At 40.9% G+C, this 25312-nt stretch overlaps 1 protein-coding gene across 1 annotated transcript; it reads right to left on the reverse strand.

Annotated features, from left to right (window-relative positions):
• Positions 1-15645: 15645 nt before the first annotated feature.
• LOC126277569 (putative gustatory receptor 2a) lies at positions 15646-16395 on the reverse strand. The gene has a single exon (XM_049977574.1). The coding sequence runs from the start codon at positions 16393-16395 to the stop codon at positions 15646-15648; it is 750 nt and encodes a 249-aa protein (XP_049833531.1).
• Between the last annotated feature and the right edge of the window lie 8917 nt (positions 16396-25312).

Raw genomic sequence — 25312 nt, forward strand, 5'->3', positions numbered from 1 at the left:
ACATCTTGGTGTAGCAATTTTAATGGTCAGTAGTGTAGGAAGCGCAAGGAAGCTAAGACAAAGTGGCTGTTTGAAGTATGTGAAGAAATCGAAAAAGATCTGATTGTCGCAAGTAGTGACTCAGCACATAGGAAAGTCAAATTAACCTTCGGTGAAATTAAAACCAATGGGAGTAACATTAAGAAGACTTCCACTGTCAAATGCAGAAGAGAGAGCGGTTAGGGGAAAGAGTGCACTGAATTGCTCTATGGTGGGAACGACTGGGCTGATGACATCACAGAAGAAGAAACAGGAGTCGCTAGGAATCTGGAAGTAGTTCCAGCACTAGAGTCAGAAATGAAAAAAGTTTGGGAACACTTAAGATCAAATAAAGCGACTGGGATGGATAACACACCATACTTTCAAAAATAATTGGGGGAAGCGCTACAAAACGACTATTCACATTGGTGTGTACAATGTGTGAGATCGGCGATATAGAATTAGATTTTCGGAAAACTATCGTCCGCAGAATTCAGAGGATTACAAGAATGACAAGAGCGAGAATTATTGCACAATGAGCTTAACAGCTCATGCATCAAAGTTGTGACGAGAATAACATACAGACGAATGAAAAAGAAAATTCAAGATCTGTTAGATGACGATCACCATGGTTTTAGGGAAAGTAAAAGCACCAGAAGGGCAGTTCTGACGTTGCCGTTGGTAATCAAAGCAGGTCTGAAGAAAAATGAAGAGACGTCCATAGGACTTGTCCACCTGGAAAAAGCATTGGACAATGTAAAGTAGCGAAAGATATTTGATAATCTGAGAAAAGTAACCTATAGGAGAAGACGGGTAATATAACAATGTATAACGACTGATAATAAGAGGGACCAAGAACGAAGAGCTCAGATTAAAAGGACCGTAAGACAACGATGTAGTCTTTGGCGCCTACTGTTCCATATACACATCGAACAAGCATTGACGGAAAAACAAAAAAAAATTCAAGTGCAGGATTAAAATCCTGGATAAAAGGATATATATGATCAGATTCGCTGATGATATTGCTATCCTTAATGAAAGTTAAGAGAAATAGAATATCTCTTTAATGGAATGAACATCTTAATGGGTGCAGAATATAACTTGAGAGTAAATCGAAGGAAAACTAAAGTAACGAGAAGTAGCAGACATGAGAACAGTGAGAAACTTTCCATTAGAACTGCCAGCAAGTTAGTACATGACCGACCGGTCAAGAAAGACATACAAAACAGACAAGATCTTGCATGAACAAGAGAAGTGTACTAGTATCATACATAGGCCTTAATTTGAGGAAGAAATTAAGAGAATATACGTTTGGTACGTTTCTATCACAGAATTGTACGGTAATGAAACGTGGACTGTGGTAAAATCGAAACGGAAGGTTTCAAAGCTTTTGAGATGTGGTGCTACAGAAGAATCTTGAAAATAGGGTGGACTGATACGGTACGGAACAAGGAGTTTCTTCCCAAAATCGCCAAGAAAAGGAATATGTGGAAACCACTGACAAATAAAACGGGCAGGTTGATAGGACATCTGCTAAGACGACAAAAAATAATTTCCATAGTATTAGAGGAGTTTAGATGGTAAACAGTATAGAAGAAGACAGAGATTGTAATACATCCAAAAAACAATGGAATTTGTAGATTTCAAAGGGCTACGCTGAGATGGAAAGGTTCACACAGGAGAGGAACAGTCAGAAAACTGACGACGGAACGAAAAAAAAAAATTGCAACACAGTTAAGATATTCGGCCATTTATGTGGCATATTTTGTTACTCACAAACCCAATCATGAAGATCTATTGGGTACTTCCCGTTCAAATCATGATACTTGTCAAGAAGCAAAGTTTCACAGTACATGTAAAGTAAAAATGTGACTATGTGCCAGTAAGATTCGCGCACTGACGGTTACTTAAATACTTAATTATATGTATACGAGTATGTCATTTGTCATTTGTATTTATAGCTCTCGATGGGAATCGAGAAACTGAAGAGTTTTGTTTGCTATCAATATCAGTAGGAGCAAGAAGTAGGTACTGGGAATTCCAAGGCCATATCAAAATCAATACATTAGTACGTCAGACCATCCAGGATACACAAGAAAAAGCAAGCAGGAGATTTCAGTTTGTAAATTATGTGGAGGTAGAAGATTTAATAAAATATGTTTTACACTGCAGCGCGAAAGAAACTGACATAGGCATGCGTATTAAAATACAGAAACATGTAAACAGGAAGGGCCTAGATAAGACAAGTCCATGATACGTCGTGGTGTGGCACCTCTACCTGATCGCAAAGGTCCTTCACGATTATGGGGAGGTGTACCAGTTTCTTTAGCTATTCTGTGTATTTACTTACCAAAATACGTCTACAGGTTACATTAATGTTTGCATGGAGTAATGTCTTATGCCTTGACCTACTATGAGTGCAATGTACAATCAAATCACAGAACCCTATCTTTTACGTGAATTACTTAGTGTTTAATAAGTTTGTCTTACTTATATTATGATACCTTTCTTCTTGCCAAATTTCATGATCCTCGGCCAAGGGGAGGTAGCCTATAGGTTTTGATGAGCGATTTTTCTAGTATCAAAATATATGACGCAAATACCGAGATCGTTTCATCGCATTGACTTAGAAGCCCAAAAGTTTTACGCCGTCAAGAGATCATATGACTTATTAAGTGATATCAATTTGAACTCGATACGTTTTCCTGTTCCGGAGAAATAAGGCTCTTTAACTGTCGGGCAAACAGACCGACAAAGAGACGGGCAACAAAGCGATCCTAAGGCATTCCGATATTACGGATAGAGGCACAGAAGCCTAACAATTTGAAACATTGTTAAGCGTGATTATTTCACCTTAAAAATATCCTTTGCCGAACATGTATTGCATTCATCATCTATTAAAATTATAACAGACGAGCCGGCCGCGGTGGTCTCGCGGTTCTAGGCGCGCAGTCCGGAACCGTCAGACTGCTACGATCGCAGGTTCGAATCCTGCCTCGGACATGGCTGTGTGTGATGTCCTTAGGTTAGTTAGGTTTAAGTAGTTCTAAGTTCTAGGGGACTGATGACCACAGCAGTTGAGTCCCATAGTGCTCAGAGCCATTTATAACAGACTAGAACGTAACTGAATGGAAACGTATCATTTTAAGTCGTAATCTTGTTGTAGTAACTAAATAAAAAATGTTTAATTAAAGGTTCTCTTTCTAAATATAGAAAAAAGAATCTTCCTACTCGCTTGTGCTTATAAGTCCGGTCTTGTCTGAGACACTACTGTAGAGTTTTCGATGCGGTCTTGGAATTCCTGAGACCTACATCTTTCCAGTATAGATATCAATAACAGACAAAAATCGTTAACTTACTCCGTTCTCAGGATGTGTTAACAATGTTTGTAAGGATTCCCCAGAGCAGGAGTCCTAATCTCACTTCGCCAATTAGTGAAAAATATCTCTTTTACTTATTTAGATATTCCTTACCTCAGTTTTTCCGAATATGATGTGTTAAAATATTTGATATTTTCTCCCGAATTTCTCCAACGAGTATTTAAAACCCAAGCATTATGTGGCATTGACTCTAATAACCGCGTACTGCAACGTATGATGTGACCCACCTGACGACTGCCAACATAGATTGTGACATTATTAGACGTCAGCTACATGTAGTGGGTTTGTTTCGCACGCTCAAGTGGGAGATCTCCTTGAGCGATAACCTTACGGCAGCAGAAGTGCGACCAGTCGCCTCAGGTAAGGCCGACGCCCACGAGAAAATGAGGCTGTTGCGTGTACGTCACAGTATGTCACACTGCAGATCTTAAGGAGTGCAGGCAGCCGTCTCCAAAGGGGAGCGAGTAACTATTTCAGACGAGTTGAATAATTCTTGACTGCTTGTTTAAACGCATATGAGCTCTCGATAGCGCACAACAAAACTGAGACCTTCAGAGGACATCTTTCTAATTAAATATTGATTATCCGTCGCCCGTGGACGGGGTAGTGTTCGCGAAGTGTGGCGGGCAAGCCGACTAGTGGGGCGTTACAAGTTCTTTGCAAAGCTCGTGCATCTCGTCGGCCCCGGTTTAATCATTGTGACGTCATGCGGTGCTTCGTAGGGTCCAACGAGATATACGGGCTCTGGATCACACTTGGAAAGTCCCACTAGTTGTTTTGCCCGCCACACTTTGTGAGTGCTAGGCTCTCGGCAGGGACTACGGTATTGAGTATTTAATTAGAAAGGAACCCACTAATGATCTTATTTTTACCGTGTGCTGTCGAAATCTGGCATACGTTTAAACACGCAATAAAGAAAAATTAAACTCATCTGAAATAGCTACTCGCTCCCCGCCATAGAAGGCTGCTGGTATTCGTGAGACTTGCAGTATGACGTGCTGCGACGTACGACCCATGGCCCGTGTGTCTCATGCGTCTCTGTCTAATATCTCAGGATCATTGGTTACGAGCCAGGCAAGCAAGTGGGAAACCTGCACATTAGCAGCACTAGTCACTATAAGAAACCAAGAACCGCAAGACCTACACTCCACTCACAAGAGATGCTCCGCATCGCCACCTCCCCCCCCCCCCCCCCCTCTTCCCCAGGATTTAGTGGTAAAATAGGCCAGTGGATAACCCGTAAGAAACGAACACAGATCACAGATCAAGAATGAAAAAAAGGAGTAACTTGTACTGAGTGATAAGTGAAGCAAAATAGAAACAGCGAACGGTCCTAGCTGAAGATATGTAACATCGAGCGACTTCGAAGAACTACGGCGTTGAGGTTGTACGGTCACGGTGTTACACCACAACGCTGAAAAACATTGTTCAAATCTATTTCGACAATGTGTTCCACTAATCGTGACCGGGCCACATATTTCACGAAATAAGTTTCAAACAAAAAACTACAAAGAACAAAACTTGTCTAGCTTCAATGGGGGAACCAGATGGTGGCATGGTCGGCCCACTAGATGGCGCAGCAATAGGTCAAACGGATATTAACTGCATTTTTAAAATAGGAATCCGCATTTTATATTACATATTCGTGTAATTCGTAAAGAAATATGAATGTTTTAAAATGGTTCAAATGTCTCTTAGCACTATGGGACTTAACATCTTAGGTCATCGGTCCCCTAGAACTTAGAACTACTTAAACCTAACTAACCTAAGGACATCACACACATCCATGCCCGAGGCAGGATTCGAACCTGCGACCGTAGCAGCCGCGTGGTTCCGGATTGAGTTCCAGAACCGCTAGACCACCGCGGCCGACTGAATGTTTTAGTTTGACCACTTCTTGCGGTTTGTGATAGATGGAGCTGTAAGAGTCACACACATATGGCTCACAATTTTAGACGAACAGTTGGTAACAGGTAGGTATTTTAAATTAAAATGCAGAACGTAGGTACGTTGGAACATTTTAATTCGGTTGTTCCAATGTGATACATGTGGAAGACTCGGCAAGAGAGACGCTCAATAGCTCGTTAGGGGCTTTTGTTGAAGTTTCGAGAACATACCTTCGTCTAGGAGTCAAGCAGTATATTGTTCCCTCCTACGTATATCTCGCGAAGAGACCGTGAGGATAAAATCAGAGAGAGCCCACACACAGACATACGGACAATCTTTATTTCCACGAACAATACGAGACTGGAATAGAAGGGAGAACCGATAGAGATACTCACACTAACCACCGCAACACACCGACAGGTGGCTTGCCAAGTATGGATGTAGATGTAGATGTAATGCAATATATGCTGAAAATGATATCCGTCAACCTCAATGCATTTTCCAATACGTGTAACGACATTCCTCTCAACAGCGAGTAGTTCGCCTTGAGTAATGTTCGCACGTGCATTCACAATGCGCTGTCGCATGTTGTCAGGCGTTGTCGGTGGATCACGACAGCAAATATCCTTCTACTTTCCCCACAGAAAGAAATCCGGGGACGTCATATCCGGTGAACGTGCGGGCCATGGTATGGTGCTTCGACAACCAATCCACCTGTAATGAAATATGCAATTCAATAATGCTTCAACCGCACGCCAGCTATGTGCCGGACATCCATCATGTAGGAGGTACATCGCCATTCTGTCATTCAGTGAAACATCTTGTTGAAACATCGGTAGAGCATTAAGCAGGAAATCAGCATATATTGCACCATTTGGATTGCCAATATCCTTCCTCCCATAATGCCGCACCATACATTAACCCACCAAGGTCGTTGATCTTCCACTTGTCGCAGCCATCGCGGATTTGCCGTTGCCCAATACTGCATATTGTGCCGGTTTACGTTACCGCTGTTGGTGAATGACGCTTCGTCGCTAAATAGAACGGTGCTAAAAATCTGTCAGCTTCCTGTAATTTCTCTTGTGCTCAGTGGCATAGCTGTACACGAAGTTAAAAAGTCCTGGTGCGTATAAACATGGTACAGGTGCAATCGATGTTGATGTAGCATTCACAACAGCGACGTTTTTAAGATTCCCTATTCTAGCGCAGTTTGTCTGCTACTGATGTTCGGATTAGCCGCGACAGCAGCTGAAACACCTACTTGGGAATCATCATTTGTTGCAGGTCGTGGTTGATGTTTCAAATGTGGCTGAACACTTCCTGTTTCCTTAAATAACGTAACTATCCGGGGAACGGTCCAAACACTTGAATGGTGTCATTGGACATTTTGACCACAATAGCCGTACGTCAAGACGATATCGACCTTTTCCGCAATTGGGAAACGATCCATTTTAAGACGGGTAATGGAATTACGTGATGACAAGTACTTATACGTATGTGACTATTACAGCGCCATCTATCACAAAGTGAAAAAAAGTGGTGCTACTAAAACATTCATATTTCTGTACGTACTACACGAATATTTAATAAAAAATGGGGGTTCATATTTTTAAAAAAACGCATTTGATATCCGTTTGACCTATGACAGAGCCATCTAGCGGGCTAACCATAGCGCCATCTGGTTTCCCCCTTCAAGCTAGACGAGTTTCGTTCCTTTTGTTTTTTCGTTTGATGCTTATTTCGTGAGATATTTGGCCCGCTCGCGACGAATGGACCACCCTGTATACAATGACTATCGTTCTCTCACAGTCAGCCAATGTGCGGCGACGCTTATCACTATGGAAGACTAGAGCACAATGCGACATATTGAAATGAAACGCGAACTGAGTCCCAATGCGGCGTACTGAGGTACAGAGATTGAGACAGGTCGGTCGGCGGCGGTGGCCTAAAGGTACGCTGTCCAGGAGGCCTTAAGAGCGCGTAGCCTGGATGTGTGTAGTTTTCTTCCCTTGTCAATGGCGTGCCTGCTATAAAACGTTTCTTAGTACCGACCGGTGTGCTGGCGAAGGTGTACGGCGGCATAATTACAAAATACCTCCAAAACAGGACCAACGTGCTCCTATTTCTTTTCTGTTGCCGCAGGAAAAAAGCGGGTAGAGATCCATCGGAGAGTGAACAATGCAATCGGTGGGATGACAGCCTCAATGCTCGTATCGATTTTGCTTGATTCGGGAGTGTACGGACTTCGAATGGAAACTTTTTGATCCGTCCTTACGTTTCTTCGTTTCTCTGTCATGTGTACTGATACGGTCATCAACGACGTGTCGCCTAATAAAAGTACAGACTGATATGCCGCATTTGATATAAAAGCATTTTTTTCTGTTCTGGGGATAGTTTGCGTTCAAAGTGTGGCGTAGCACCTTACCTTGTGCCTAAGATAGCACCGGCAGTGAACACACATGCATTTTTTTATTTTTTTTTTGGGTGGTGCTGACGTCTGATCAACTTCGTTGATTTTTACTTCTGTAGGGAATGGAAGGGGTAAAAATTTTCTTTTAATTTAGTTATTCTTCTTTCAGCTTTAGTTTGGGCACACAAAAGGGTCCTTTAACTCGCTGCTTTTGGTGTGTGTTTGAAAACATGTGTGTAGAAGTGCTAAAGGACTATATGTCTTTAAATTATGGAGAATTACGTAGGGATATCAATTACGGAGGCTCAAATACTATCGCCTTCGGTACTTCATATGTGTGGTTGCGTAAGGGTTCTACCGTACCTACTGTGGTCAGTTGCGGTTTACTGTCACGTATCATGTCCAGCTTCCGAAATAATGTTCGTGCCTTCTCCTTGACCTTGTCTGAGAGGTAAGATGCGCTTAAGGCACGATGAATGTCACAATTTCGGACCCACCATTGGGCTCCAGTGATCCATCGTTGGCATCTGCTTTGTACAACCTGTAACTTCTTGTAGTTAGTGGCACACGTAGTACCCCAAGAGGTCGATCCATACAAAATAGATAGTTCGACTGGGGCATGGTACAACTGCAGTTTCGTGCATTGGCTGAGGTATGACTATACAACAGTTTGGCGTCCAGATGTACTCCCAGGTATTTTACAGTTGTTGCCCAGGGGAGTGGCTGGTCTGATATCCGTAGGCGTTCATTGACGATGGGTCTCCGACGTGTGAAGACAATAACTTTGGTTTTCTCTGCATTGACCGTTATTTTGTTCATATGATTCCAGTGGTTCACTAAATCTAGTTGGCACTACATCCCTGTGACGAGGTGGTACATTCTGGTGCCTGCAGTCAGGAGCGCTGTGTTGTCGGCATAGAAACTGACAGTAACATGTGATACCTTCGGGAGGTCGTTAATATAAAAATTAATCAGCAGTGGAGATATGACCGATCCTTGTGGTAGTCCTTCAAGGACAGGCCGTGTTGTTGAATTCTTGTCACAAATGCGAACATATAATCTGCGATCCTGAAGATAATTGTCGAGAAGTTTTAAATAGCAGTCTGGTAGGGGAGTGGTACGTGAACACACGTGCAGTATGAATCACAAGCAGGAAAGGCGGCGTCAGACGTCTGTAAGTATGAAGTTCCTGTGCGATCTGGTAGAGGTCACTAGCTGATGCACGCTGATTGAGCCACATCAAAATACTGCTATTTTTATTTGCAGTTCTGTGTCTTTAATTTTCTAATTATTAATTACTGTTATAATTGTCCTTAGTTAAGACAGTGAATGATGGTATGAATGTGAAATAATGTTTTATGTATAGTTTTTAACTATACATTGAAATAAGTAGCTTCTTGGAGAATGTTCGAGAACTATGTGTGTGTCGTCATTCGTACCGGGTAATGCATGTAAATCATTTCGGCAGTTTACGATAGTGGGGAAATGAGACTATGATTTCGGTGAAGTAGTTTTGTGAAGAGGGTGTTGATTTTATATCTGTGGGGTATAAAATTTATTTTACGTTAGCTTACTGTCCCGATACCGTGTCAATTTTGATTGGTTCTGTGTATATGCGTGGGATTGAGCGACTTTGATGCTGCTTTCCGATTGCCTGTGATGTTTCTCTGCCTTTCATAAATTAGCGTATTCGTGAGTATTTTGGGAACTAGAAACTTCTTTCTTGTAGAGTCATTAGTAGAGTCGGGGCTTGGATTTCGTACACGTCAGACACATTGATACGTGTTGTGTTGAAAACTATTAGTATTATGATATTTCGCTGCCAAATTGTGTTAGAAGTGCCGTAAGGTGTAGATGGAGTTAGTTTTACACCACAGTGTGAAATTCAGAACTTTTGGTGTCATTTTAAATAATTAAATTCCGCGTGGCGTGTAGCTTACTCGCGAACTTGAACATTTTGTTAGGTAAGACTGATTAATAGCAAAAATTTTGCGAGCTATACTAAAAGAAACAATTAGTTTTAAAAATCATGGGAAGTATCACTAACAGTTACCATAAACTGGTTACGCCTATGAATGGTCTGAGTTTGTGGATTTTTCAGACTCTGTAGCTTAGAGTAAAGCTTGGTAGTGACTGGTGTAGACAAACGTACCGTAACACAGTGAAATAGATAAATACTTTCATTTAACTATTTCCTCAACTGACAAAACGATTTCTAGCTCGATTTGTGGTTACGAGGGGTAAAGCTTTTTCTTCTGTAGCTTCTTCCGACTGAAAATTGCATCTTAGAACTTCAAGGAGGTTATGAGAAGAGGCCCATCGCAAGGTGAATGGAACTTTGCAACGCACCGTGCCGCCGCAAAACGTATCCACTATATGGAGTGAATGTCATTGGGAATTTTTATGCCAGTACTAAGTAGTTAATAATAGTATACAGTATTAATTTCACCCTGACGGAAGCAGCATACAACTCATATTTTACATTATTAATATTTGTTTGCAAACGCAAGTTGTATTGTGTTTTATGGCAAGACTTCCGTTATAATGTCGAGCAGTCCAGTGGATAGAGCCCTCGCACAATAACGAGAAGGAAATGTGAAATTGAGAAAACTATTCTTATCTCGCAATAAGAAAATGCATACGTCACGGGCGACATAGGGAGGTGGGGCAGTGGTTAACACACTTGGTTCGCATTCGGGAGGAGGACGGTTCAAACCCGAGTCCGGCCACCCTTATTTACTTTTTACGTGATTTCCCTAAATAGTTTAAAGCAAACAAAGGGATGGTTCTTCTGAAAGGACATAGCTGACTTCCTTCCCCATCCTACCTTCCTCCGATGGGACCGGTGACTTTCCTACCCCCGAATCAATCAACCAACCGAAGTCACCGATAAATTCACGTATGTGTTAGTCGATCAGATTGTATTCTTCAGGGGAGGATATCGGCGCCGTCTATTAGTTTTTTGTGTTCCGATATGGAGCTCAGAAAATTTATCGTATACAATTCCATATGCGACTTTTCGTAATTTATTAATTTATTATTCTGCAAGCTGTTGAAACTGTAGTGTTTTAATGAGTCCAGATGGAATTTAAAATAATCTTGTGTAATTGAATATTGTCAGTAGCTTTCCCATGGGCCTACCATTTTCCTTGCTAGTTAATGCTGCAGACGTGTTTTGAAGATTCGCGGTCACCGCTTTCGACGCGTAATTGCTATATTATATCTCACAATTATCCTAATATTAAAAAATGCTAATAGTGTCATTTGTGTATGGTATATTTCATTGCTGTTCTACTTAAGTCTTTTTGGCGGTGGTTAGACTTAAATATGGCCAAACTGCTCACGCAAAAGCTGCAACTAAAGCTACAGTTAAGAGTTTGCACTTACAAGAGTTCAGATCATGCAATTGGAAAGTAATTAATCGATATGTAAAATTCGAAATACAGCGTCTCCAAATTTGTACATTAAAGACTGGGCGATACTTGTAACTTGTTGGTAAAATGTTGAAGTGTAGAGTAATTAATTTTTCATGAGAGGCATAGTCCGAACAATACAGCTACCATCTCTGCAACTGCAATTACAGATAATGATGTATTTTATTGTTCTATAAAAGAAGCGGCCTTAATAGTCTGTCTTACTTTTGTTTTCACTGTTCTTGGAGAAAGAGTTATTCACTTTCAGGAGGTGAGTATGTGGTAACTGTTAATAATCTATGGAACGTTAGCCATCTTATTATTGATAGTAATCTTCTGATCCCTCATGTCAGTGTTTTGAACATTTAAACAGTTTCTAGCAATTTATAGCTCCTCACCCCCCCCCCCCCCCCCACGCACACACACACAGGATTCAGAACAGAACAATGATGGTGTGCAACAGTTAGTCACCATTGAGCAGCAAATTTAAATATTATAAAATATTTAATGTTTTTTTCCACAGCGGCAGCCACAAAGCAGTTTAAAGCATTTCGTTTAATAATAGCTTGTATGGCAAAGAGTTTATTTCATTACAGCGTAAGTACTTACAGTATCTTAGATCCAAGTTAGATACAGCAGCTTCGTCCTTGATTGCGAACGAGAGAATGTTAAAATACATAAATTCTTTTGGCGACTCTTACTATAAATGTGACCTACCAACAAAACGTAAATTCAAAGCCAGTACTTTATTCTCTTTACGTGTTATTATTTCACTGGCTTGTCTACGGAAGTCTGATCTCTTTTGTATGCAAGTTTACTTAATTTACAGGCCGGATTGGTGACGGAATATCAATTTACAGATTCGTAAACTAGAACAAAATGAAATAATACCTTAAGGCTTAGGAGGTCTAAAAAACATTGCACATTGTAATAAAACAGACACAATCATGTTTGACACAATTATGTCCATATATTCCTGCTATTATTAAAACAATATGTCAATATTCAATGTTACAAATGACTTAAAAGTCAGCACGTATGAGTGATTTGATACGTTTTAACTGATTTCGTTATTATTAGAGAAAATTATTTGCCTTAGTCTGCATCTGCGTTTTTATTTTATTAATGACTATCTGAGTCGGTACAGAATTAAATTTTTAAATACCTCGCAGCACATTACAAAACAAATTAAAGAAGAATCGGACCACATCCTACGAATTAAATGTGCTAATCGCATTAAAGGATCTGAAGCTACAATGTTTTCAAAGCGACGATTCAATATGTATGCTCTTCAATCTTCCATCAAAATCGATGACTACAGTTGTGAACTAATGTGATTTTCATTGTCTCTTACCATTATGTATTACAGATACTAGAGTGACAGGCAGCTATGTGGGAAAAGTGATAACAACCATCACAAGGAGTTATATTCATTCTGACCAGACAGAATTTTATATAATCTTAGACGATGTATCAAAGTGTTGTAGTATACTGAAACAGCAATGATTTTCATTATGTACATTAGACAGTTCGAATTGTGAGCAATGGTGACTCATTCACAAAGCCCGGCGAGGTGGGTAATGTGTACGATATTCTCCGCAACCTTCAAGGCTATCTTAGAACAGAGTCGGCATCCTGTAAAACCACTTGTTCCACGTATAATGAATCTTCCATAGCGGCGCGCCACTGGACTTAAAGAGGGAAGTTAAGAGCACTCCATTCATGACCCAAAACCTTTGCTAAGAATAGCTAACACAATGGGATACCAAAAAAATACAGTCATTCAATGACGTTTCCTTTAACTACGTATTTGCTTATTCTCTTCGTACAACGATATTTTGCCGAAATTGAGGAAATAAGGGCTTCGAAAATTAGTGCCGAAACATCATAGCTCCAATTCCTTCTTCAAAATAATATTTCAGTTCACTTTACATCAGGTGTCTGTAACTTTTCTCACAAAGTAATGCAAGGAGAGGCATGAGTCTAAAGTCGTCGGCACATGGCAAGTGCATTTGAAAGTCTGCGTTGATCGTACCAATTTCTGACCTCATAGTATGGAAAAAACACATTGGGGAATCGTTGCGAACGTGAAGAGGAATGTCAAGTATTACAGATATTCTGAACGTGCGTTTCAAAGTATGGAAGCACCATATCTAACTGAAACTAGTCGTTTATGGGTGCGATGTATTTTGGTAAAATGGGAAACATCTTATTCGTCGTTAAATAATTTTCGACTGGTAACTAGGGTGCACTTTCAAGGCCAAGAATCATTGAACATCCAGCAAAAACCCATTCCTCTTCGTAAGACTTATTATAATTATATGTCATTTAATAACACATGAGTCTCTGAAGCCTTCAGAACACAGTAACGTAAAAAGACCAGGTAGCATGTTATGGAAGCGATGTGTAGCGTAGTAAACAGAAATTACGTACTACTTAGTGATGCGTCATGTGCTGCAGATTCACGGATCACTATTCCCCAATGCCTTTTACTAATCTTCTAATATATTCTAAGACTTTCTCATTATTTAGTACCAGTATATTCTACATTATTGTGTTTTATGTAAATATAAGTGCGTTCTCCGGAGTGTAGGGTTTGACTGGCTTTATCTGCACGAGAGAGTGCAGTACCGCACTTGCATGAAAGTATTTTGCAGATTATTATTTGCTCTTGTATTTCAGATGGCTGAAGATTCTATTATGAAATAGTCCCAAGGTTTCACTAAAAACTGAGAATGATTAAATAATTTTTGTCGTATGTGGAATAATGTTGTAAATCTGTATAGCGCTGTTTGTAACGGAATTTTCGTAAGCTGATGTCCTTACTGACTGTATATGGACCTTCCCCTTTTTTATTATGAGCCAACCGCCTTGCAGAAGTGGTAACACCGGTTCCCGTAACATCACCGAAGTTGAGCGCTGTCGGGCTGGGCTACCACTTGGACGGGTGACGAGTCTGTCTGCCGAGCGCTGTTGGCAAGCGGGGTGCACTCAGCCCTTGTGAGGAAAACTGAGGACCTACTTGATGAGAAGTAGCTGCTCCGGTCTCGTAAACTGATACACGGCCGTAATAGCTATGTGCTGACCATGTGCCGTCCATATCGTCATCCAGTGGCGCATGTGGGCTGCGGATGACACAGCTGCCGGTCGGTACCACTGGGCCTTCATCGCCTGTTCGAGAGGAGTTTTTTTTTTTTTTGCCTCATAACTTATTCGTACATACTGAAGTTTTTATTAAGGGGGGTAGGACGTCAAACAAGCCAACTTGGAGCAGAAGAGGCACCACATGACATTTTAATTTCCGATGTCTATACTTTTACAAATAAATTCATAAATCTTTGTCAGCACGACCAGAAAGGATTCGGGGTTCACACTCACAGCAGTGGCAGTTCAAAAAAATTGAAAAAATAATTTTTTTTACATGTGAAATTTCATAATTTTTTCGCTTGCTATTGACTACATTTGTTGCTATAGGTACATTTTTCTTCACAAGTAAGAGAGATTCTTGATGAATTTTGCACAGCATACAAACCATATTTACAGGTGTACAAAATTCTTGGATTTTCGAAAACTATTAACAACTGTGGTAAATATTGAGATAATTAATTAAAAAATTGGATTTTCTCTAAACATAAAGCTTAAAACGTAACAGTTGATTCATTTTTTCATAAATTAAATAGATTCTAGAGTTTCAGACACCTGTATGTATGGTTTGTATGCTTGCAAAATTCATCGAACAGTCTGTCTCACTTATGAAGAAAAGTGTACCTATAGAAGCAAATGCAGCCAATAGCAAGTGAAAAAATTATGAAAATTCACATGTAAAGAAACTATTTTCTTATGTTTTTGAACTTTCGCTACTACGAGCGTGAATTCTGAATCCTTCCTGGTCATGCTGACAAAGTTTTATGAATTTACTTGTAGAAGTATAGACAGTGGAAATTAAAATGTCCTGTGGTGCCTCTCCTGATCCAAGTCGGCCCGTTTGACGTCCTACCGACCATGTGCCCCTCCATATCCGCATCAAGTGACGCCTGTGGGCTGGGGATGACACAGCTGCCGGTTGGTAACGCTCGCCTTTCATCACCTGTCCGAGAGGAGTTTTTTTGCCTCATAACTTGTACGTACATACTGAAGTTTTTATTAATGTATTACAACAGACAGAACAACAGCTTCATCATGTGAACAAGGGGGGAAATTTGCATTTTAACAGGGCTCTCGTAGGTATTTTACGCCCGTCTATTTCGTAAACAAAGTGTGTGACTCGCGAGCCGTATGTAGCCGACAACTGCGGCACGGAAGCGCTGCGATCGCGTATTCAAAATTCAGACATGCATACTGTATGCACAAGCCGCATTTTTTTTCATCATGTTGAATTAGCCACGCTCACCGACCTTGTTCGGGTGCAGGATCCTTGTTCCGATGCATTAAGGAATTAAACAGCTTCTGAAATATGTTACACAGTGAAATTCATTTTTTTTTTTAATTTTTAAGTCTGTATCACATGAGATCATCTGAATCCAAGCCGTAGCCCGTATTATACAAAATACTGTGCGAGTATGACAATGTAAGTTACGACGGTGCCAACGACAGCAACAAACAAGTGCAGATCTATGTCGAAGAAGCCGGCAGCAGAGAACGTGAGCCTCTCCACCGACAGGTGCAGAGCACGTGGCGCTGGAGAAGGTAGCGGGAGAGCCAGGATCCGGTCTGCCAGCCTGCCCACCGTGGCGGCACGGTCCTCTGCGGAGGAGCAGGCCCAGCACACGGCCAGAAGGTCACCCGCCGCGACCACCAGCTTCGTGCAGGCCACACACCCGGCGACGATCAGCACGCTTTTGAGGAACTGCACCCGCGTCGCCATCAGCACGACGCCGTACGTCAGCAGAACCATGCGGATCGAGCTGTTGACCACGGACAGCAGCAGCGCGATCCCGAAGTGTCCTCCGCAGAGGCGGGCGACGCGGTGCAGCGCCAGCCTGGCGCGCTGCAGGCGCCGCAGATCACCCTCCGACACCCAACGCCGCCCTCCGGAGGTCGCCGCCTCCTCCAGCTGGGCCTCCCCGTCCAGCGGCGGTCGCACGCTCCTCACCATCAACGTACAGACGACGCCCAACCTGTCCCGCACCGTCAGCACTATACCGAAGAACTGCACCTGCCACAGGTGAGAATACGGCACGACGAAGTAGGTAATATTTACTCCCCATCCACCAGTTAAGTCAACGATACAGGACGCTAGCACAGATACCAAGCTGATCGTGACGCTGGCAAGCAGAAGAATAGACATCGTTCTCGTTTTCTTGAAAGTTTGCTTACTAATACCGCCATCCTGGTGTGCAAGTAAAATGTCCACAGATTCTAACAGATCTGTAATTTCGCGTATAAACCGCTTCTTGGTAACGAGACACGTGATTAACAGTGATGTGGTTTCCAGCCACATCAGCACAGACATGGCCGTTATGGGAAATTGTGTTGCTTGCACCTCATTTGGGAGCGAATATACGTGCTGGTGGTAGTAGCTCCAGTAAGAGCCGACACCCGTCATGACAATTAACCACAACACAGTTATATTCGCACCGAGAATTCGTCCGAGCCGACCGTTACATAGGACGTCTCTGTCGCCACTGAGACCGCAGATCTGAGTCAGTAAGTACAGTGGTCTGATAGCATCTTTGAAACTGTATGATTCCATTACAAACTACGTAAACTTGAGATGCTACATGAAGAGTTACCTCAGTTAGGTAGTGAGAAAAATTTGAAACATGTGCTGTGCACCTAATCATACACCATATTGATCATATCTGTTGCACATATCTGACGTTAACAAAACGTGTTTGTACAGTACCAAGCATTCAGCTATTTGTTCATACTGTTACCAGTAGCGACCACCAACTCAGGTGACTACTGCTTTTGTCAGCACTGCGGACGAAGTAAGGACTACACGACTTCCCGTTTACTTTTCTGTGGAACTGAGTTTGAGACCACTATAATTAATTGCTCGTAACGGAATTTTCCTTACTGATCCGTTGCAATTATTTAATTGCATTCCTGATTTCGATCGTGTCAAGACTGCTTTAATAATTCTAACAGCGTACATCACTCCAAATTGTGCTAATTAATTGCCATTGTCAGTACCGATGCTGCCGTATTGAAAATCTGATAGGACACCTGTGCTGTTTTTATGACGACATTTAAGTAGCATTTTCAGTATCCTGGCAGCCATATTTGTCTGTTATTTTCAATTCACAACTCTGTAAGCGCCATAATCGTATAACAAATAATTTATGAATGACTGAAGCGAACAACGAGCATAAAAAGTTTTCAGTTTTGCTAAATACATATGAACATTTTGAACTCTGAAATGATGCATACGACAATACAAAATCGAAATAATGACCAAAAATCCCGTCAGAACGATCCAAGACAACAGGTAATATACTGTACTGTGGTAATGACGACATCAGACAAGGCTATAGCTTTAAAAATTTTTACAATGTATTCAACTAAGTTATAACCGAACATAATATCACGATTGTCTTGGAAACATGACAATAAGAAGTACCTTGGTCATTGAGTCAAAGAATGTTGCTGACTTTTCCTTGGCAACTGGCTCTGCAGAACGAGCGGCAAATAAACCTCTGCCTCCAGCGGATAACACAATATCCGTTGAAGTCGTTAGTACTATAGTCTCCTTTGGTATCTGTGGTACATGACGTTCAGCATTTGGTCCAACACATTCCTTCGAAGCAGGTTCCAGTCGCATGAGAGCAGCAGAGAGGCTTCCACGCAATACTAAAAGCAATCAACTCATTCCGTGCTCGAGAACACCATTCGCGGTACCGTTGCTTTGTGTTAACCTGAACATTAAACAACCCAGATTAATTTAGCCTTGTTGATATTTTGTTACTTTCAGGATCTATGGCGAGCCAAGTACCGTAATACCCTCAAAATGGTTTAAATGGCTCTAAGCACTATGAGACTTTACATCTGAGGTTATCAGTCCCCTAGACTTAGAACTACTTAAACCTAACTAACCTGAGGACATCACATACATCCATGCCCAACCTGCGACCGTAGCAGCAGGGAGGTTCCGGACTGAAGCGCCTAGAACCACTCAACCACAACGGCCGGCACAATTTACTCTTTAAGATCCGAAGGTACAAGAGGTTTCTGAACATAACGCGCGAATAACCTGTGACAATCGCTATGGATTTCTCTAGGATAACTCTATTTTCCAAAACATTTGTAGAGCCGATACTCACGAAAAAAAGCGTGTAACAAGTAACAGTGTCTAAAACATTTCCTTAGGTAATGACTCAATACATAGTGAAGAAACTGAGAAAGCGCAAAGTAACTCATCTTCGAAAATTTTTAAATTTTCAAATGTTGTTCCGAATTCAGTTGTCAACCTCACTTATTCATATTCACACGTGTTTTTAGTACGATACAGTTTCTCTTGCCCTGAATTTGTTTTTATTACATGCCACAATGTAGTCGAAATATTCGTTCTTTTCAGAAGAAAAACTTGTTTACGTTTCGAAGTCTGACTTGATCACACCTGCTCGTTACGTTCTCATCTATTTTAACAGTTTTATATTTGGATCATGTGTTATAATATCAACTATAAATGATAAATCTGGTAGCCATTCATTGAATAAATAATTGTTTGTGAATCTTAAAGCACGTTGTTCTCTGCGGGTGTTGCATGGCATCTCTCAAACGCCGTCGATGACGGCTTGACGTTATTATTATAATTATAATAATAATAATTATTATTATTATTATTATGACAGATGGTGGTCAGCCGTTGATTAAACACGCTTAGCTAGAGTATCTCCAAAATAGCCTGTCCCTGAGTGAAAATAACCTCCAATTCATCAGGATGTCGAACATCGGACCCCATTATTTAGAGGCACCGACGCTAATCACTACACATGACATACTGACGTATATGGCACCATGCTGGAGCATTGTGGCACTTGGTGAAAGTAATTCACAATTGTTGCGGTTCGACATATGCCGCCATTAGACCACGAGCTTTGCGCTTCTAGCAGAATGGGCCTCATATGATACACCTGCCAACTATTCTAGACATAAATCAAAGCACAACCTATTTTCAGGAAAGGACGAAAGATATATGACATTGGGGCGTGGAAAAGAAATAAAACCTGAAAACAGGACTGTTTGAGAGAACATAGATGTAAATGGACTTTTCCATATGGAACATAAACGACACTTGCTTCCGAGGACCATATGATGGTGTGTAAAATAAGAACAGGAACGACTGCCACAGAAAATACGAGCATTAACTGAAATGGGAACGAAGGAAGGCTTGAAATCAAGACGATCTTGTATAGCATGGCACTGCCACGTACACAATGGAGTGACTGGGAATGATACTACGCAGTGTTTCAACAGCAGTATAGTTATAGACACTCCATTCCACATTTACCGTAAAATGACATTCAAAGTAATCACATGACTGTCGCATGATCATGAAGGTTATGCATAATGTGATCAATAACCTTGAACTCATAACATCATCACTCTTATCTAGATGTCATCAGTGACAAGCCACGTCCCTCACCATTCCCTCCCCTGCCCCTTCGTCTTCCCAGCACTTCAGCCTCCTCTTCCCTCCTCATCCTCTTATTATCAACCAATCTCAGTATGAGATTAAAAACGAAATAGCCAAAAAAATTAAAAATGCCTTCTCCCCTCCCCTCCACTTTTATCCCCTCCACAACACACCTATCACAACACAGTTAATAAATCCAAGATGGCATAACTAAATCAGTAGAGTAGTTTATGCCCCACCACATCCCTCTCTTTACAAACCAATCATAGTGAAGTACTACAATATACAATTAGAGTGTATTTTCAAGAATGAAATTAGAAAACTTATTCAACTAGTCTAAATGTGCTTTGCACTCCTGTGGTGTGGGTTCTGTAAGACCTTCACTACACACACCATCAGATTATTTGACTTGTGGCTGTAATAAAGTAGGCGAGTGTCAGCTATATGTCTCGTGGTCTTATGTGGCGTGTTTATCTTGTGCCGTTAGGTCAGACGATAGAAATGCCACTTGCACGCTTAGAGTAGCAGATTGACAGTGACCAAACTTAAACAGAACTTCATTCATTTTCACACACATTTATTAAAATAATAACAAGCATAAAAATTACTTAACTTGGCTGTGGATGCTATTTACAATTGACAATCTGAAGTTCCTTTGGTATTGGTACGTTAATCCTATGCCCACACATATCTTTGATACTTGACAAGAGTTTCTATACATTTATCTTCATGGCTATGTACAGGAATATGGTAATATTATTAGGCGCAGGCTGAAACTTGACTGTAGACTGGTACAGACAAATTTTGAACTCGTACAGACTGTTGCAGACAAATGCAGACTGGTACAGACTGGTGCAGACAAATGCAGACTGACTAATTGGAGGTCTGTACACTCGTTATAATACCTCGCACGTTCATGTATCACTGCGCGAATGTGATAAGCAAGGCTAAAAAGTTCTACGTTAGGAGCAATCTCATTGGTTGAAGCAGAATTTGGTTCGTCTCTATGGCAGCGCCATCTCGTAGTGTGGAGACGGACGAGCAATGCGCGTGCGCTGTTGTCCTTAGCGGGGAGCGCTCCAGTGGGAAAGTTGTGTACGCTCTGACTACGCGAAACTATGTACACAGCCACTCCCATGCCCCCCACCGCCCCCTAGTTCCAGACATTCAATCCATAGCATTAAAATAATACTTTAGCATGTCTTCAAGGTGCATTGTTTCCCTGATGTTTACATAAAATAGCGTAAACACGAACACATACAAGTAGAGGCACACACGCACGCACGCACGCACGCACACACACACACACACACACACACACACACACACACACACACACACACACACGCGCAAACACGCACACAGCACAATGCGTCTCTTCCAGCTCTCTCCTCCACACCCCTATCCCGAAACAGAACTCAGTACAGTTTATTTGCAGCCGTTAAGATAAAGCAGGCAGTCATAATGTAAATCAGGATAGGCTCTGCTCAAAAGTATCTGAATGGCATGAAGTACATACCAACAACACTACATTCTCAGTATTGCATAAAATGACGCCAAACATTTTGTCAACTATTCATTACTGACTGAAAAAAACTGTTTATGGACTGGCTAGACAGTCACATCCTCTAATTTCATAGGGAGCTGTAACTCATTTTGTCAACTAAGTTTTCATTACTGACTGAACAGAACTGTTTATTGCTGTAAGTCATTCAGTATATAATTCTAGAATAAGTATATGTTTCATAAAGAGTTAAAAACCAATATTTGGTTATACAGTGTAACAAACAAATTATTTGAGCCATGGCTGGCTTGCATTCGTGCTGTTTGTTCTTTACCATATTTGTCGCAATCGAGTGGCATGTTATTCCTCCCTGAGTTTCTACCATGATGAGTTGCTGACTAGCCTCCATCAGTGGTAGAAGCAGCGCTTATCGATATTAGTACTGCTCTAACATCTTTGGTGTGACCGTTATATTTCCATGTGGACGTGTGTGTGGCAGTCGGTCGGTTGGGACAGAGCAGGAAGTCTCCGTAGCGCGAGTTCAACCTGGGACTGCTGGCGGTGTGCACGTGTGGCCAGATCGTGGGGCGCTGGCTGCAAGAGCTCCAAAGTTCGTTGCCCACCGAACCTAGAAACTGAAGTTGAGTGATCAGTTCACCTGTTATGAAACCTCAACTGCTGTGATATCTTTTCGTTCATTGCCGGTTGTTGCTTCCTGGGTGGTTCAGGCTAGCAGCAACATATGATGTGTTTGAGTCAGCGAAATTTTACAGCCGTCTTCCAGTATGGTGTTTAACTCTTAAATTAGCTGTTACTTATCAGTGAAGTTCACTAGCGGTATTTTATGCCTTGTGGACATTAACATCCCATTTACCTGCCTTGGTGATTAGCGTAGTTTTCCGACAGTGCGTTTTCCTCGCTGTGTAGATAATGTCCAGCACGGCGTGTACTTCGACAGCCTTTTGGTTGTTTGTTCAAATTTTTTAAAGAGTGGTTATTGTTTCTAGTCCGGTTTTGGATGCCAATTTTGAAGACATAGTGCCGCTGGTACCTTCGTCTTCGGGTGATAGTTTCTGTTTTCATACCGTTAGTCGGTCAGAAGGGCATTCATTTGGTTGTTGATCGGTCCTTCAGCCGTCCCTGGGTGGGGTTGCCTTCCGTTTATTTAACCTTACTCTTGGCTGCCTGTCTCACCTCACCTTACGTTAGAGCTACTTTAAGTCCCACCCTTGGAGCACTTTTGAGCACAACTTTTCTATTGTTTTAGTTTGTGACTTTCTTTTAGTCTGGGGTACCGTGCTGGGCCTTCAGCCGTCTATTAATTTGATTTAATATTGAAATAAGGAATTCAACAGATTTAAATTAAAATTCGAAGATTTATTTGTTTAAAAACTAAATTATGAACTATTGTTCTATCTGAAGTTCTTGTTATCTAGGCCTTAAGTCCTGAATTGTTCAGTGTCCAATGTGTGGCCTTCAGCCAAGCTTTAACATGAAACGATTCTAACATTAGGCTTTCAGCAGCCTTAAATTAAAATTTTGAAACTTGATTTGTTTAAAACTAACTTTTTTAAATTTGTTATATCTGAAATTCTGGTTATCCCGGCCCTAAGCCCTGAGTTCCTCAATGTCTTCTGTGTGGCTTTCAGCAGAGTATTTACGTGAAATATTTCTATCAAATAAGGCCTTCAGCCGAATGTATTATTTAAAGCAATTTTTTTATAACATTTGTCCAGGCCTTCAGCCGTTCTTCTGTCTGGTGTAGTTTTGGGCCTTCAGCCCAGGAGATATCGCAAGTTTTCTTAACTAGACCTTTAGCTGTATTGTTTTAACTTGATTCTTTTAAGGTAATGTGTAAAAAAACAGTTCTTAGAAACATAAAATTTGTCTGTTTTGTGGAACTAACAGTAACTGGTTGCGGCTCCCCTGCACAATCATAACCTGGTTTAATTATTGTTATATAATTTTTAAGATGAGTTTTTCTTTATATATTGCGCGAAGCTCCATAAGCACGAATTGAAATCAACTACTGATTTGTGCTCCTCCAGTTGCCTCTGTGTGTCAGTGGGTGTATGCAACTAATAACTATTAAAACACTGATATGAGTACCATTCTGACTATCAGACGAAACAGAGCTTGGAATTACTCATTTTTTATATCTACAACGCTTGTTAAATTTCGCAATATTCAAAAACGTGTCCCAAAGTGCGCCAATGACAATATTAAAGTCGAACATTTACATTACAATAGTATCTAAACACATAGCATATGTAGACAATATGAATACATGCCATCACATACCGTTTTTAATCACCAATGTAGGGGTGCTGGAGGCGTTGAGAAACGATAAATTATGAGTAGATAAATATAATCGATGGCAATTATTACAAATTAATAGACCTGTTCGACATTAAGTACAAAGCGGAATAAATGCAGTCAGAAATACGACTCTCTAAAACGATGGTCAACCACACCAACTTCTAAGTAAATGCCATCGAACACCACACAATTTAAGAAAGGAAGATGATGGTTTTACCACTTCCTTTCTACGAAGGAAAAAGGTGTTTCATTAGAATGTAATACTTAACTGCACAACGATATGCTTTCTTTATACACAACCACGCCACTACTAAAAAGAAGGCGGTGATAGAGATGTTACGCCTCCAAAGACAATGCCAGGGTCAATACCAATGGAAGTATGAGGCCATGTTCAAAATTAATGGCATCGATACTTTTGTGGAACCTCTTAAAGTTTTTTTTTAAAGTAAAACGAATGTTATCAGTGTTCTACACCTTTATTCTTCATATCTACACATTTATATCGTAATATAGTCACCTTGGCACGAGAGACCAGTTTCTTGATGCCGCCCATAGAGACTGTTTGTGACTTTCTTGAGAGAGACACGTCATCTCTGCTGGCACCATTTCATCATTGTTCTAGTGATGTCACCGGAAGTGTTCTGTAAGTTTTGGAAGGGATGAAATTCGGATAGGACTAAGTCGGGACTGTATGGAAAATAATCGATGAACGCGAGGTATCGGATTATTACAGATGTTTCAGAGTTCGTGTATGGTCCGGCATTGTCATGCTGAAGTATAGGATGCGCGATGAACTCTTAGAATTCGAAACTCGATTCCATCGCGCTGTTTCCCACGCATTGACAGTTACGATATACACCTCCATGTTACTCACTACAATTGGGAGCCCTCTGGCCCCAGAGTGCTGCAAATATGTGGATACGAAGAATAAAGACGTAGAAAGGCCAATAACGTTTGTTTTATTTAAAACACTTACGCGTCTTCACATAAAAATTTCCGAGGCATTACTTTTGAGGACGCCCTCGTAAAATTGTTTATCATTTGTCAAGTATAAAAACACACACGCTGGGAAGCTGCGTATCATAATACTCAAGTCTAATTACGGATCGATAAGAAATTTCGAACAAAAATGTTATTGCTTGTAAGATTGTGCACACTTTTCAACCACAATGAAACTTGAAATTAAATGTTTTCACATCTAATTTACCTGTGCTCCGTATTAAAAAGCACGCAACTGTCTTACTGTGACTGCATACAAAAATTATAGTTTAGTACATAACGTGGTTCAGTCTGATTACCACAACTTAAATTCATCTAAATACCTAAAAATCTGTTACACGTAAGGAAGACGGCAAATCTACAGTTCCAAATGCATCAATGTCAGTCTCCTGTGTAAAACTAGCCAAACATTTCTCTCCTATCCAAGCAAATTAAATATTTCTGCAACTAAATTGTTCGCATTATTTATTAAATTACGCAAAACATTAATTTCATCTAGATCGCTGCTGCAGATGTAGCTTAGAGCGAGAACAGTTACAAAACTACAGAAGACAGCTCATCTTACATCTTGGAATGCATAGCAATATAATCAGAATGCCTACCACCAGCACAGTACAGAAACTTCGGCTGTTACACAGTGGAAAATTGTTATATCCTCGTTAAAGTAAACGCAATAAACTCTCATTCTCTCTACACTATACTAGAGCAGTCGCAAATTATCTGCCGTTCTAACGTGGCACTACTATTTGTGCGCGGAGGGCCGCCATTTTTACATCTGCATTCCTCTGATACAGTAAGCCTCCA

The sequence above is a fragment of the Schistocerca gregaria genome, chromosome 1 (assembly GCF_023897955.1).
Source record: "Schistocerca gregaria isolate iqSchGreg1 chromosome 1, iqSchGreg1.2, whole genome shotgun sequence".
Taxonomy (NCBI): Eukaryota; Metazoa; Arthropoda; class Insecta; order Orthoptera; family Acrididae; genus Schistocerca; species Schistocerca gregaria.

Coding starts and splice junctions, on each gene's coding strand:
- LOC126277569 (XM_049977574.1), bottom strand. CDS start 16,395: ATGTCTATTCTTCTGCTTGCCAGCGTCACGATCAGCTTGGTATCTGTG.